Source organism: Myotis yumanensis, unplaced genomic scaffold (genome assembly GCF_028538775.1).
Source record: "Myotis yumanensis isolate MYYU_CA2020_CCGP unplaced genomic scaffold, mMyoYum1.0.hap1 SCAF_2, whole genome shotgun sequence".
NCBI classification, from domain to species: Eukaryota; Metazoa; Chordata; class Mammalia; order Chiroptera; family Vespertilionidae; genus Myotis; species Myotis yumanensis.
The window spans coordinates 153605036-153619147 of NW_027223753.1; the positions used below are offsets into that span (position 1 = coordinate 153605036).

At 38.4% G+C, this 14112-nt stretch overlaps 1 protein-coding gene across 1 annotated transcript in view; it reads left to right on the forward strand.

Annotated features, from left to right (window-relative positions):
* Positions 1-1226: 1226 nt before the first annotated feature.
* The window catches only part of GAP43 (growth associated protein 43), a 96614-nt gene continuing 83728 nt past the window's right edge, over positions 1227-14112 (forward strand). The window contains exon 1 of the mRNA XM_070406236.1: positions 1227-1436. Coding sequence (XP_070262337.1) covers positions 1407-1436 — 30 coding nt within the window. The 5' untranslated portion in view covers positions 1227-1406. The remainder of the gene's footprint in view (positions 1437-14112) is intronic.

The window sequence follows — 14112 nt, forward strand, 5'->3', positions numbered from 1 at the left end:
TTCTTTGAGATAGTCCTTTGGAAATGTCACCTAAATTTCAGAAAAGTACAGTCTGTGAGGTAAATCTACTATGTATTAAGAATGGCTTCATTGTACTTTGCATACATACATTTGTTATTTGTTCTTTGCTAATAATAGGTTGGCATTATTATCCCTATTTTAGAGATTAGAAAATGAGGTGCAGAGAGGTTCAGTAATAGTCCCAAAATTGCACAGTACTATATACCTAAAAATTATAATATTTACACTTTTTAAAAAAATAAATATTTTTATTGATTTCAGAGAGGAAAGAAGTGGGAGACAGAGATAGAAACATCAATAATGAGAGAGAATCATTGATCGGCTACCCCCCACATGCCCCCCACTGGGGATAAAGCCCACAGCCCTGGCATGTGCCCCTGATCTGAATTGAACAGGGGACCCTTTAGTCCACAGGCTGATGCTCTATCCACTGAGCCAAACCAGCTAGGGCAATATTAGTTATTTCTAAACTCAAGTGCTTAGAATGTTTAAAATGCAATATATTCGTGGATTTTTTTCAAGAATATTGTAGCAAAATGAGATATGTTTGTGCATATCTCAGCTTATATGTGTGCATTTATTTTAGGTTATGTGAATACTGAGTACAGTATACACACAATGTGTAATATTTACATGTTATTTTATTTTTTGAGAGAACTTAACCCTCACAATTATTAACTGCATAAAACCTAAACAGCAGATATAACGTGTTGTATAAGTCTGACTAGTCATTCAGAATAGCTGTTCTTTGCTTTTATGATATTGGAAAAAGAACAGAGTTAGTGAAGAAATAGAAGCATTCCTCAAGCCCCTCTTCCATGTAAAACACATCCCATCCAATCTCCTGAACCGGCTGGGATATACTTCTCTGCCCCCACCCCACCCACTCTCTCAATGCAGCGAGAAAGTCGGTGGGTAATTGGGTCCAGATTGGAGATGTTTAAATATTCATGAGGCTGGCAGGGGACTGGGAGGGGGTGACTGTCTAGAATGGGAGTGGGGGCTGGGGAAGAGATTAGTCATTGAAAGCTAGAGAACAATTCTGAGAAAGAGATGGAGAGAGAAAAGAAAAAGAAAGAGTAGGTGGGGAGGGGAAGAGAGAAAAAAGGAGAGAAAGAGAGAGAGAGAGAGAGAGAGAGAGAGAGAGAGAGAGAGAAGAGAGAGAGAGGAGAGAGCATGTGCGATGAGCAATAGCTGTGGACCTTACAGTTGCTGCTAACTGCCCTGGTGTGTGTGAGGGAGAGAGAGGGAGGGAGGGAGAGAGAGCGCGCTAGCGCGAGAGAGCGAGTGAGCAAGCGAGCAGAAAAGAGGTGGAGAGGGGGGGAATAAGAAAGAGAGAGGAGGAAAGGAGAGAAGGCAGGAAGAAGGCAAGGGACGATACAACCATGCTGTGCTGTATGAGAAGAACCAAACAGGTAGAGCTAAAGATTTTTACTTCTTGCTGTTGTGAAATTACCAGAGTAAAGGCAGGGAAAATATTTTAACTGCTTCTGCTCTGGCCATGGTGCTCGCGTTTCCTTAGCCTATGGTAACTGACGGTTGCATCCCAGCTTTTATTCTATTCTGTTTCTCATGCTCTGGTTTGGGGTTGCTGCTACTAATTTAGATGATGATAGGAAAAATACGCCTGTTTGGCTAGAAATACGATTTATTTATTTATTTATTCGGCTATTAGTTAATGTTCAGCATTTCAGGTCTGGTTTTGCGGGTGTGGAGGTAGAAACGGAACTGGGAAAAAGATGTAGATTTTACCTATAAGATGGGGAAGCAGCCCTTTATATTCTTTGCAAAAGCAGGTTGAAAGAATAATATTTAGTAATGAGTATAGCTTGTTCTGTGGTACAATTTTCTCACATGTGCTGCGGGAGAAGCCTTATTTCCTACATGCCTGAGCCTCAAATGGGCGCAGGTATTAATGGAAGAACATATGAAGGTTTTATTTATTTATTTGTCAATGAATGAAACTGATTTGGGAGATGCTCTTTTTTTTTTTTTTTCTTTTTTCAAAAAAAGGATCTGAAGGCAACTGGGGCTGGGGGAGAAACTGGCCGCGTGGAAGGGGAAAATCCGTAGCGATTGTGCACCCGCCAGCTGTCCGAGGAGAGGGTGGACCACGCCCCTAGGAGCTTTGAGCTCCGAGGGGATGGGAAAGATGAGCCCAGTATTACCTGTTGGAAATCAGGTCTTTTCTCCCTTTCCCTTGCATTTTTCCTGGCGTTGTCAGTGACCAGAGTCAGGCTAACATTCTGGATAATAAGCATTTGGTGACTCATTTTCATCCGGAAGAGGGACACACACAAGATTAGCAAGAATCCGAGTCCCCGCCCTCCCTCCCCCACTGCCCAGGTTTTTCTTCCATTTCAAATTGCTCACTTATTTCTTGAAAGACATTTTAGAAACTTGGAGTGAGGGTAGGGAGGAATGAAGAGTATGGTGTTTAGCAGGAACCGACAGTGCCCTGGCATTCGCCAAATGAAGCTTTCAAACATTTATTGGAACACGTTTGAGTGATTTTGGCGAAGGTTAAGGAGAAAAATGGGTGTGGGATATGGGTGAGGGTGTGCCTGTGCGCGCGCGCGCTCGCGTTCGCGCGTGCCCGGAGGAAGGGGATGGCAGTCTTGGTTAAAGAAGCCTTTTGCAGATTGATTGCCTTAGGGGTGGAGTGCAAGAGATAGGAATTGGGCATTATTCCTGTGCAGGTATTGGATACTGGGCAATTTGTAATACACTCGCTGAATCGGAAGGGGGTGGAGGGGGGGAGAAGAAACAGCCTGCCGGATTAGAACATTTAGCCAGCGCCCTGAAAGGAGGGGCGGGAGTGAGGATGAAGGAGAAGGAAGAGGAAGGGGAAGGGAGACAGAAGCAGAATATCAGAGCAGTGGATGGAGAGGCATAGCATACACACATACATACATACATACATACATACATACATACATAAAGTAACCGGCACCTGGGGTTTTGTGTGTGGTTTGGTGGGTTGTGTAGGGGTGTTTGGGGAAGAGCATGAGAATCTTACATGCCGGACTTCCCCAAACTGTTTTATGGTTCTAGAGACTGGTGCTTCTATTGCTTATTTTCCAAATCAGGACGCTTCTTCTTGTGTTCATTCTAACACATAAATGCAGTGGATACAGGTGGCTGGGTTAAGCACACTGTCCAGGAAACATCCTGAGGTTGCCCCACTGGTGAGCTGGGGAAATAAAATTTAGAAAGGCAGAGACCAAAGGAAGCCAATGCTATTCACTTAAGAAAGCTTTAATTTTGAAAAGAAAATATGTTGCTTTACAACTTTTTGCCACTTTCTGTAGACACACACAAGTATATGTACACCCCCCTTTGACAAAGGAAACCAAGCATGATTTTTAGAAAGGGAATTGAGGCTAATGGAATTCCCTTCCCCAAAAGGGGACAGTTGCCTTCCCTAGGGTTCTCTCTCAGTAACAACCCCAAGTGTTCCCTGGATGTGCAAAGTAATGAAGCTGAAATTTTGTGTTTGGGAGTTGTAGAAATTTGCACTAAATGTGCATAGCATCTGCACACTTCATGTGCGATAGTCATGCATGTACTCTGTGTAGCTTCCACATGCCTGAATGCATTTTAGCATAATTTATATGCATGAGAGAAAATAAAAGGTATAGAAATTGTCCTATTGTATAAATGTGTGCTTCTCTGTGAAATGGCCCTGTTCCCTGTTTACCACTGTTGTGTGTCATTCACATAAGTCAGTATGTAGGATAGAATTAAATCAGACTGAAGGAAATGATGTATTTAGGGCGTGGGCTCCGTACTACACTGACTGGCATTTATGTGTGAGTACTTGTCTCGCATGGGTTTCCTGCTTGTGGGTGTAATGATCCTGTATCACTCATGGCAGGATCTGATTGTGTTTATCTTCATTCTGGCATCTAGTCATCCTGGTCCTTAACAGGGAATAAAACAAGGGCAAAAATCTGCAAAGGTCTAAACTCTGCCACACCCATAAAATCCAGCAGAAACATGGGAGGGGGCTGGAGAGATTGCACTTCCTTCCTCTTCCACTTGAGCAGCATAAAAAGCAGTCTTGGATTTCTGAGTTGTAATACATTGCCAATGGGTGAGACGAAAGCATAAATGATCTTTATTGGCCATTAATTACCCACCACTATAGATTATTAAAGCAAGAAGAAGAGAATGGCAGTGGCATGGGGATGAGACGATGATAAAGAAGTGGGCAATGGAGGGATAAAAGGAAAGAATTCCTGAGATATTATTGGTTTATGATTTTCAAATATCTTGGGATTAACTTTAAACAGCTTAATTACCGTGCATATTGCAGATGATGAAAAACTTGCAAGATAGGATCTGAGTCCACAAAGCAAGAAAATTGTGAGGTGTTTCCTTTGTTTAAAACTAAGGACTTTAATTGAAGTGTAAAAAAATACCAATGCAAGCAAGTAGCCCCTTCAACCCCACCAATATCTGCCTTTTCCCTCATACAACAGATAGTCCTTAGAGCGTGTGATCTGTAGTTTAGAATTCCAACCTCGTCTTCCCCTTGCAGTGTTGGAAAGGTGTGGAAGGATGCCGCCTTGCTGCCTGGTGCAGAAGCTTCCTCCCAGTTATAAATTAGGTTCCTCCTAGTTATAAATTGGATTTCTCCTAAATCTCGCCGAGCCACACCCAGTGTCACCCAGGGACTAAGTGAATTAATTAAGTGGAGACATTCTACTTAATGCAACTGAAGCTGTTTGTTTTTGAAAATACTGAGTTCTACCACACATTTCCAAACATAAACAGAAAAAAGAAATCATTTAAAGGGATTTCTTTTTCTGCCAAATTATCTGAACTTGCAGAGAACCTTAGAAATTTAATGTGTTCATATCTGGTGGCTCTAATTCCTTTTAACCCATACACAATGAGCTCTGCTCTCTCATGCTGACAGTCTGTAATTCTGGCCCCTCCCTCCCCATCCATGCTGAGACAACTGGGATAAGAATATGCAGGGTTAATGTTTTCTCTTGCTGAGCTGGCAAAACTATGGAAACCTCCTTTCATGTTTTATGCTAAAGGGCAGTGCTCCTATTCACTGAGAGGAAGAGTGGCAAGGGGTCCCTTTTGCCTCGTTCCTAATGAAATTGTCAGTGATATGCCTGGGGCTGATAATTCCACATACTTCAGTTTTACTTGGCCCCATAAGAAAGGGGGAGGGGTCCTTTCAGGCAATAGTAGAACATGTGTATTTACTAAATATTTTCCTTGTTCATACTGATAAAGTAAGAAGAATCTAAAATCATCCTCTAATATTAAAGGAACATTTCAAAGGGTGCACATGCCCAGATCATCTCAAGAGAAGATATAGCATTGACGTCCCTATTAACTGTCATAGAGACTTTCAGGCAACCAAGCATGCCTATTGTCAATCAAAGAAATGATTGTGGGCAGGGATTCTCTCTTCAGAAGTGTGGTCTGATTGCCTCTGCACCATTGCAGTGAAGTCTTCATAACATTCTCTGAGGTATTGGGAAGAGCACTGGGTAGAGAGTCCTTAGTCTATGCAATATACTGATTCTATGATCCTGAATGAATCACATAATCTTGGGTTTCAGTTTCCTCCTGTAAGATGGAGACTAAAAAAACAAATCCAAAGCAAACAAGCAAAAATCCCACTCTGCTTGCCTTAAAGGGCTTTTGTAGCATTACACAAAATTAATGTGAAAACAATGATCAATACAAATGTAAACAAAAATTTCTGTCCAAGTTTTGCAATGTGAGCCTTGGCTTAAAACTGCCAATTTTTCAAGATTGTCCAGTGTCTACTATGCTGCTTTTTTCTGTTTAGGAGTTGTTTCTGGTCACAGTTGCTTTCTCTGCTTGTACTCTTGTTCCTCCTATTTTTTCTCCAGAATCTTATTCCATCATGTCCTACTCTCTGTTAAGATTTTATCTTGTACTATATCAACTCCTTTCCCCACAGCCTATGACTATCCTCATGTTTATTCTGTCTTAAAGGACTGTTTCCTGACTCTCCTGTTCCATCTCTACAGTGTTCTGTCTCACCCACCTGTTAGAACAAAGTTCCTAAAAAGTCTCCTCACACTCACTTTCTCCTCTTCATCACTCCCCACTCACTATTCCATCTACTTTCATAAGGTTTCTGTTTCCATAATCCCATTGAAACATGTTCTGAAAAAGACAGACACCACATCAACTAACTTCAGTTTATGTCTTATTTGCTATCTCTTTGACATTTTGTGTTGTTGGCTATCCTTCTTCCTGAAACTCTCTTCTCATTTGACCCCCATGACAACTCTCCTCATTCTCCTCCCTCTCAGATAGGTCCATCTCATATGCTTTGCTGTCTTTGTTCATTCTCTTCTCCCCCAAATATAGATTATCTCCAGGTTCATGATCCTGATCCATTTCTCTTCTCACTTTACACACCAATTCTAGGTGATCTCATTCATGTCGGAGTTTTAACCACCTGTGTGAATTCAAATCTGTATACTGGATACCTCTCCTAAGCTCCTGATCTACTAGGTATCTCTATTTAAATATTTAAGAGATAACCACATTGTTATGTACAAAACCATAGTCTTCCACTTAGCCTTCCTCCAAATGCCCACCACTAGCCAGCTTCGAAGCTCTAGGGACCGGGAGTAATCCTGAACATAGTTCTTTTTTTTAAAATTCCCACATTCAGCTTCTAAATCCTTAGATTCTTGTTAATAAAATTTTGTATCCATCCTCTGCTTTTCAATTCCACTACAAATATCCTGATTCAGATTTTCATTATCTTCTCTAGAGTAGACAAAGGCAATAGCTTCTCACATAGACTCCTTACCTTCATCTTGCTCTCCTTCAATTCTCCTTACACATAACACTGTACTTATCTTTACCTAACACAAATCTGGTCATATAATATTCCTCCTTAAAATTCTCTAATGTCCCCGCTTAACTGGAAGCAAAAATATAAACTGCTCAGCATGGATGACATGATCCAGACTTGCCTACCTTTCCAACGCTATCTTTAAACACCCTATTCTCTCATCTTATGATGCAACATAGTTTTCAGACCTTGGTGTCTTTGCTCATACTGTACTCTTTGCTCACATTACACTCCTTCTCAACCTAGAAAATTCACATTTTCCCTCTAAGAATGGCTCTTTAAAGCCATTCTTGACCATCCTAAGTTAAGTTTCTTCCTACCTTTTTTGTGACTATGTTATCTATAATAATAAAAGTGTAATATACAAATCGACTGAACAACTAACAGCAGAACCACCGTCCAGACAACCTTCAGGATGACCACGCTATGACACACACTGGTGCCAGGCCAGCCAAGGTGTGTGCGATGTAATTGGTCAGCAACCAATCGCTCCACAATTGTCCCACAGAGGGAGGCCCAGGCCAGCCAAGTGATCGCACCCCACGCCTGTCGCTTGCAGAGGAAGGCGACTGATGGCAGCAGAGGGGCAGCACAGCACAGATGGCAAGTAGTGGCCGTGATGGGGGTGGGCCAGCTGCTGACAGCTGGGGGAAGGAAAGCCCTGATAGGCCCTGATCGCTGGCCAGGCCTAGGGACCCTACCCAAGAGGTCCCATATTGCAAGAGGGCGCAGACCGGGCTGAGGGGCACCCCCCATGCATGAATTTCATGCACTGAGCCTCTAGTATTTTATAATATCACTATTATGTCACTTGTTGCACTATATAGCATTTTTATTTGTTTCTTTTTCTTTTCTTTTTTTTATACATTGGTGTCCATACAATGAGTTGTTTAAGGGGAAAGGTGTAAGGTTAATTTTTTTTTTCTATCTTCAGTGCCTACCACAGGACTTGCCAAATACAGTAATCAGATTTAATTGTAGGTGATCTGTTTGCTAAATGAATATGGAACCAGGTTTATAGACTTTCCATAAGTTGTGGCACATCTAAATGGATGGAATCACTAGTATATTTTTGTAATTCATTGACATCAAATTTTGAAGTGGAGCTGATATCATTGATTCTTGATATTGACCAGTAGGATGATAACCATCATTTTTTTTAATGAAAGCAGGCATAAAATGAGCCCATTAATACCATGTTTCTCCAAATTACCGTTAACTGGTACTATCTGAAAGCCTCCCATTGATGTCCTACTCCCCACCAACCAGCATATAGGCCTGCCCTCTGAGATTAGCAGAGTCCCGAGAAAGACACATGATTTACTATAGTCTTGAAGCTTTTCATGCCCTTCCTTTTTACCCTAAGTACTTACTGTTATTGCTTTGCTCCACAACTTTTCCAAATAAACTTTGACTCAATCTTTTGTTACTCTTAGTTGACTTATTTCATTGATCATATAAAGTTCAAAATATGTTGATCTGTGCTCAAGGACCTGTGTTTAAGAATTAATTTTATTTTCATTTGGGTTTCTTACCTTTTCACTTAAGTATCCACATAATAATATTCCTCAAAGAGAAACCTTTCATGGGAGTAAAGGGGGGTTGAATAGTAAGTGGTTCTTCATAAGTCATGTAAAAGGAGGGAGAACCAGATCAACTTTATCTTTCTTAGGTTTGAATAGACTGAAGGGAGTTGGATTCTGAAGTAGGCATAGTGTGGCCAATATGAGGCAAACTGCAACCACAACTTTCCATGAAAATACTTCCTGCCAGACTCCAGGAGGTATATTTTTCTTTGACTGAATTGTCATGGCCTTGAGAAGAGAATAAGACAAAATGATTTATAGGTAAAATTTGTCTTCAACTGCTAAAGTTGAGTAGTAGCTCCACACTCTTATTCTTTATCTGGGCCATTACTCTCAATCTCTTTCTATCTCTTTCTTGAAGTTTTTCTATTTTTTTCTCCTCCTCTCATGTCCAAGTACAGTTTTCCTTATTGATTACTAATGTTTAATGTGTAAGGCTATGAAAAGAAAAACTTTCAGAAAAAGTGTGTCCCTTCCAACATTCCAAATGGGTATTTTAGACAAAATAGGCATCTTAAGCTGTGTCTGGCACATATTAACTTCTCAACAAAAAATATTTACTGAAGAAATAAAAGTAGGAAGGAAAAGATACTCATGATGGACCATTATGGGAGATGTTTGGGTCAGAAGACCATTCTTATGTACCTATTCAGAGCTGACTTTGTGTAAATGTACATTCACCTCTATCAGTCCTTCTCACAGGTAGTTGTGGTCAAATTTACACTTCCCTCTCCTGTCTGCTTAGATGAGAGTAGTACACTTGCTGTGAGTTTACATTGTAGTATGGGAGTCTGACCCTCCAGATTTCCTATCCTTAATTATTTACAGATCTTATTTTCTTAAATGTTGTTTGTTTAATGTCCTGTTTCATGTCTTTGTAGTGGAATAAACCCTTTCCTGGGTTCTAGAACTGGCTATGCCAATTGCTTGTCGTGTGACCTTGGGTAAGTAACTTAATCTTTCTGAGCTCTAGTTTATTCATCTATGTATTAGACACATAAAAAGAACATTCCAATCCTGACTTTTCTTTTCTACTAGACTGGTTTGAGGTTCAAATTAAGTTATAAAAATAAGTGTTTTATAAGCAATATATTTTTCAAATATAGAATATTATTAATTGAGGAATTCCACATATTGAAACCTAAAGTATTCATATTTCTTTGCAAAGTAGCAACCTTACTCCTGTATGGAATATAGATAGATTATAGATAGAGATGATAGATAGATATAGAGATATATATCTTCCATTCTCACTCCTTCTCTCCTATTAACTACAGAGTAAATATTAGTCAGATGGATGGGAGACCCCAAGGATCAGTTCAAATTAGAAAAATTCACTATATTTATTTTAACTTTTTCTGTTTTAGTCTTTTTCTTCATATCTATACTTCTCTGCTCCATTTGCTAAGTTGGCTGCTTCTCCACCTCACTTCTAAATTGGGTTCTCAGCACTAATATTACCAGGCATGCTGTGCTCACATCCATCACATGAGTGACCAGTCAGGCAGAAGAGTTGAGAAGGATTGTGGGACTGGGTAGGAGACTAAAAATGGGATGAAACCTGGTTGAGGGAAGTTCAAAGATTATCACCTGAACACCATTTTTATACAACTTTAGGGTTCCTCAATGTATCAGAAATTAATCTTGATCAGAAGTGATATACAATCCTGAACCTTTTCTACCTCAACTCTAAATGCCATAAATAATTTTTGAGGCTCTCAGGATCTCTACAAAGGACATTTCAGTTCTCCTGTATTCTTGGTTGATTGGGTTAAGTGACCAATTTAATAATACAAAATTTATCAAATTTTCATATAAGCAATTGAGTTATTGCAAACTAAAGAATCTTATTTCTTGTATGTGGATAATATTTGAAAATATTTTAAGTATAATAATTGGATCAAGTTTGTCTAAGAGATTTTGTTTTTCCTAGAAACCAAAAGTTTAAAATAGAACAAGTAATATCATGCATATTTTGAAAAATACTTTTATATAGGGAGCTTATATTTAATTTAACAGAAAGGTATGTTACCTAGAAATTTGGAAATAAACTAGTATCTAGAGGGAAATAGTTATTTCTTTTATTATGTCTATGGTTGGCTAATGGTATCCCTTTTAATCCTTCACTCTAGCCATCTGTTTCTGTCTCTTACTCTCTCTGTCTCTCATGCCATCTCTCTCTGTCTCATCTCTACACACACTCATGTATGCTTCTATTATTTGTCTTTAATGGAATACAAATAACAGAAACAAACTTTAATGGTATATATAAGGGATCTACTGAAAAAAAAAAAAAAAACGACAACTAGATATCTCTCAGAAATTAGAAAGTTGAATAGCCAAACTTAGGGGAACCAGAGTAGAACTGGGAACCTCAACAACAGGAATTCATATACTTTCTTTCTGGAGCCCTGCCTTTAAAGGACCCAGTTACTAATAACCCTAGCTTTTCTGTTTCTTCATTCAAATTCTTCAGGTCAGCTAGTTACCAATGGACCAACCATCTCTGGCCAGGTCACATGGTTTAGACAAAATTTCTGAATGGCTATACCCAATCTAGTGATAGAATAATATGGGTGAGAAAGTTTCTCCTGAAAATATACTTATATGTCCATAATAGGGTAGCTACCCAGATCAGGATGGACTTACCTCAAATGTGGTAGACCACTAATTTTTCCCTTTGGTAGTTTTCATTTGGGCTTGTATTGCATTTTATTATTGGTAGGGCTCTCTAAAAAGAAGTAGTAACTACACAGATTACTGATCTGATGGGCTTTTATACCTAAAAAAGAAAGGCTAGGGCACATCTCCACATCTAGAGTTGACAGGTACAGGTTTTTCACTGTCTTTCAGAGGCTGACCTCTGGCAGGTAGGCAGGTACCACCTGTCTAAGAGAAATATTAGCTACCAAATATTCTTGCTACTTTGGCACAGTAGAGCTTTCCACTCTTATTTTTTAGTGTGCAGGATCTGTTTCTGTGAAAGAATTGGGCAATAATAGGTGTAAAACATCTCCCTTAGATTTATATCAGAGAAATGCTACTCTTTGATATTAATCATCTCATTTTGAATGTCATTGAATTAAGTCCATCAATAATCATGATATTTATCTATTTTTAGCAAATTGGCACTTTCTAAAATCTTGAGCTGTTGTCTCTATATCCACCAGTTTGCTCTACAAATAGAATTTTGGTAATTAGCCTTTCATCCATTATCTGTAATCCCAGTTCCAATAATCAATCAAAATTTTTTTGAAAGACCTAAATATCTTGCATTATAAATCTATAAAGGAGTTAGATGAGGCAAATAATAAAAAGTTAAAAAAATTATCTCCAGAGGTTAAGCGAACTCAATAACTGGCTGCTTTTCTAAATGACTTCAGAATCTCTTAGCACAACTAGCCTAGGAACTAGACTAGACTAGGAGCTATTAGAATGCAAATCCTCTTCTCACTCCTGCTTGCTTTAATTCTAAACCAATTTACCTGCTTGATAGACTCAGAAGTAAAATTAATCATCAGATTAGATCCTTAACAGTTATTCCAAAAGATGCATTCTACAGTTGTGCTCAAACTCTAGTAGAGGCAATTGTCTCTATTATTTGCCAAAATAATAATAATAATAATAATAATAATAATGAAAAAATCAAGGCAGAATTTCTTTAAAGAGAAAATTCTCAATTTCTAAATAATTAACTTGCAGTTAGATTTCTAAGAACATGTTGTATTGAAGATAATCCACTTTAGTTCTTTACTCTCTTCAGGGTTCTAATGGGAGAGGAGAAAGAGGCATTGAGTACATTAGGAGTGGACATTGCATTTAAAAATTCTTTCTCTTTAAATCAATGAAAAAATAGTATTTTAAATGAGTGATGTAAGGGAATAGTTATACTTCACAAGTGATCCATCATAAACTTCTTTCACTTCATCTTCGAAGACCAGGCATTTGGAGGTTTTTCTTCCTGTTTTATTGGATTAATTTTTCTTAAAACTTCTGAGATTTTTAAAAGGAAGGAGAATGGTATTATCTCATTTAAAAAGTATTGGCCCTTTCTTTAGTCAAATCTTATTTGAGGGTTTGGTTTACTCAAAATATATTTTTTCCTGACGTGTAAGATCTTTAGAATCTTGCCCTTGCCCTCTAGCAATTGTTTACTCCAGTAAAAGAGAAGATGATTCTGTTTTCTCTATCACCTGAGAAAGGTACTTTGGAGAAATTGGGTTGGTATTTAGTATTCATTTGAACATCTTTCATGCTAATCTAAATTCAGTGTTCCTCATGTCTTTGATTGCCTTTCATTGAAAGATACAAGGTAATAACTTTGGATAACTCAGCCATATTTGTACTCCATATTGATGGACAGTTAACTAAAGAGCTGTATAGAAAACATCAACAAGACCTAGTTTCTTACATATTCTTTCTTCCATCTTCAACTTCATACTTGACATCTTTGGGGTAAAGCCAGTACAAAGGAGGAAATGGAGATTATAATTGAAAAGGGAGGAAGAGTTATAAAATAGAATTACTCAATTTGGAATTGGGCCATAATCCTCTAGTGAAAATTGTCTTGGGAATATTAATGACCACAGATGGCTCAGACTTCACTTCTAAAGATCTAGAAGGTACGATAAGCCCAAGAACAAGAGTATTCAGGGAAGAATCCAACAAGATTGGGAAACTAGTGTAATAAATTATACTTTTAAGCATACTTAGGGCCAGTTTTTATCCTCACTTAAATAGGAAAATCTAGTGATTCTTAGTTAAAAAAACAATGTCAATTTTGTCATCACAGGTATTGTTCTATTTTATGTTAGACTATATTTCGGTGATTAAGGGTTTTCCTCCAGACCTCTACAATTCTCCTATATTATCATTCTAGTATCATGGAAATTGATTGTCTCATGCACAGACTAAAATTTATTAAGTATATCTTATCAAAATTATTACTTTTACCGAACTTGGGTATATTGTAAATTTCCATCCATAAAGAACCAAGCTATAAGAACCATAGGAAAACCCATAGAAAAATTAACTTCCTCATAATTTAAGATTTACAGCTATTAAAAATATTATTTTTCCTACTTTTCTTTGATGTCACCTCAGATAGTGTCATGATAAACTAATTATTTTCTCCCTAGATTAGACCTCTGAGTCCCGTACTTTTGACAATATATATATATATATTTTGGAATATATTTTATTGATTTTTTACAGAGAGGAAGGGAGAGGGATAGAGAGTTAGAAACATTGATGAGAGAGAAACATCAATCAGCTACCTCCTGCACACCCCTCCACTGGGGATGTGCCGGCAACCAAGGTACATGCCCTTGACCTGAATCGAACCGGGGACCCTTGAGTCCGCAGGCTGACGCTCTATCCACTGAGCCAAACCAGTTAGGGCACATATTTTTTTTATACCAGCACATTCCCAGTTACCAGCTCATTACTTAGAATAACTGATTACTCTTCCTTCCTATATGAAAGCCATGCATGCTATCTTATCAGTTACTAAATTCTATTTGCAATGTCATTCACATCCATCCTTTCCTTCTTCTACCAGCCTTTCTTAACCAACCTTTTCGAAGAAAACCAAGCCCTAACATCCTAAGGCCCTAAAACCAATGAATTAACCTCTTT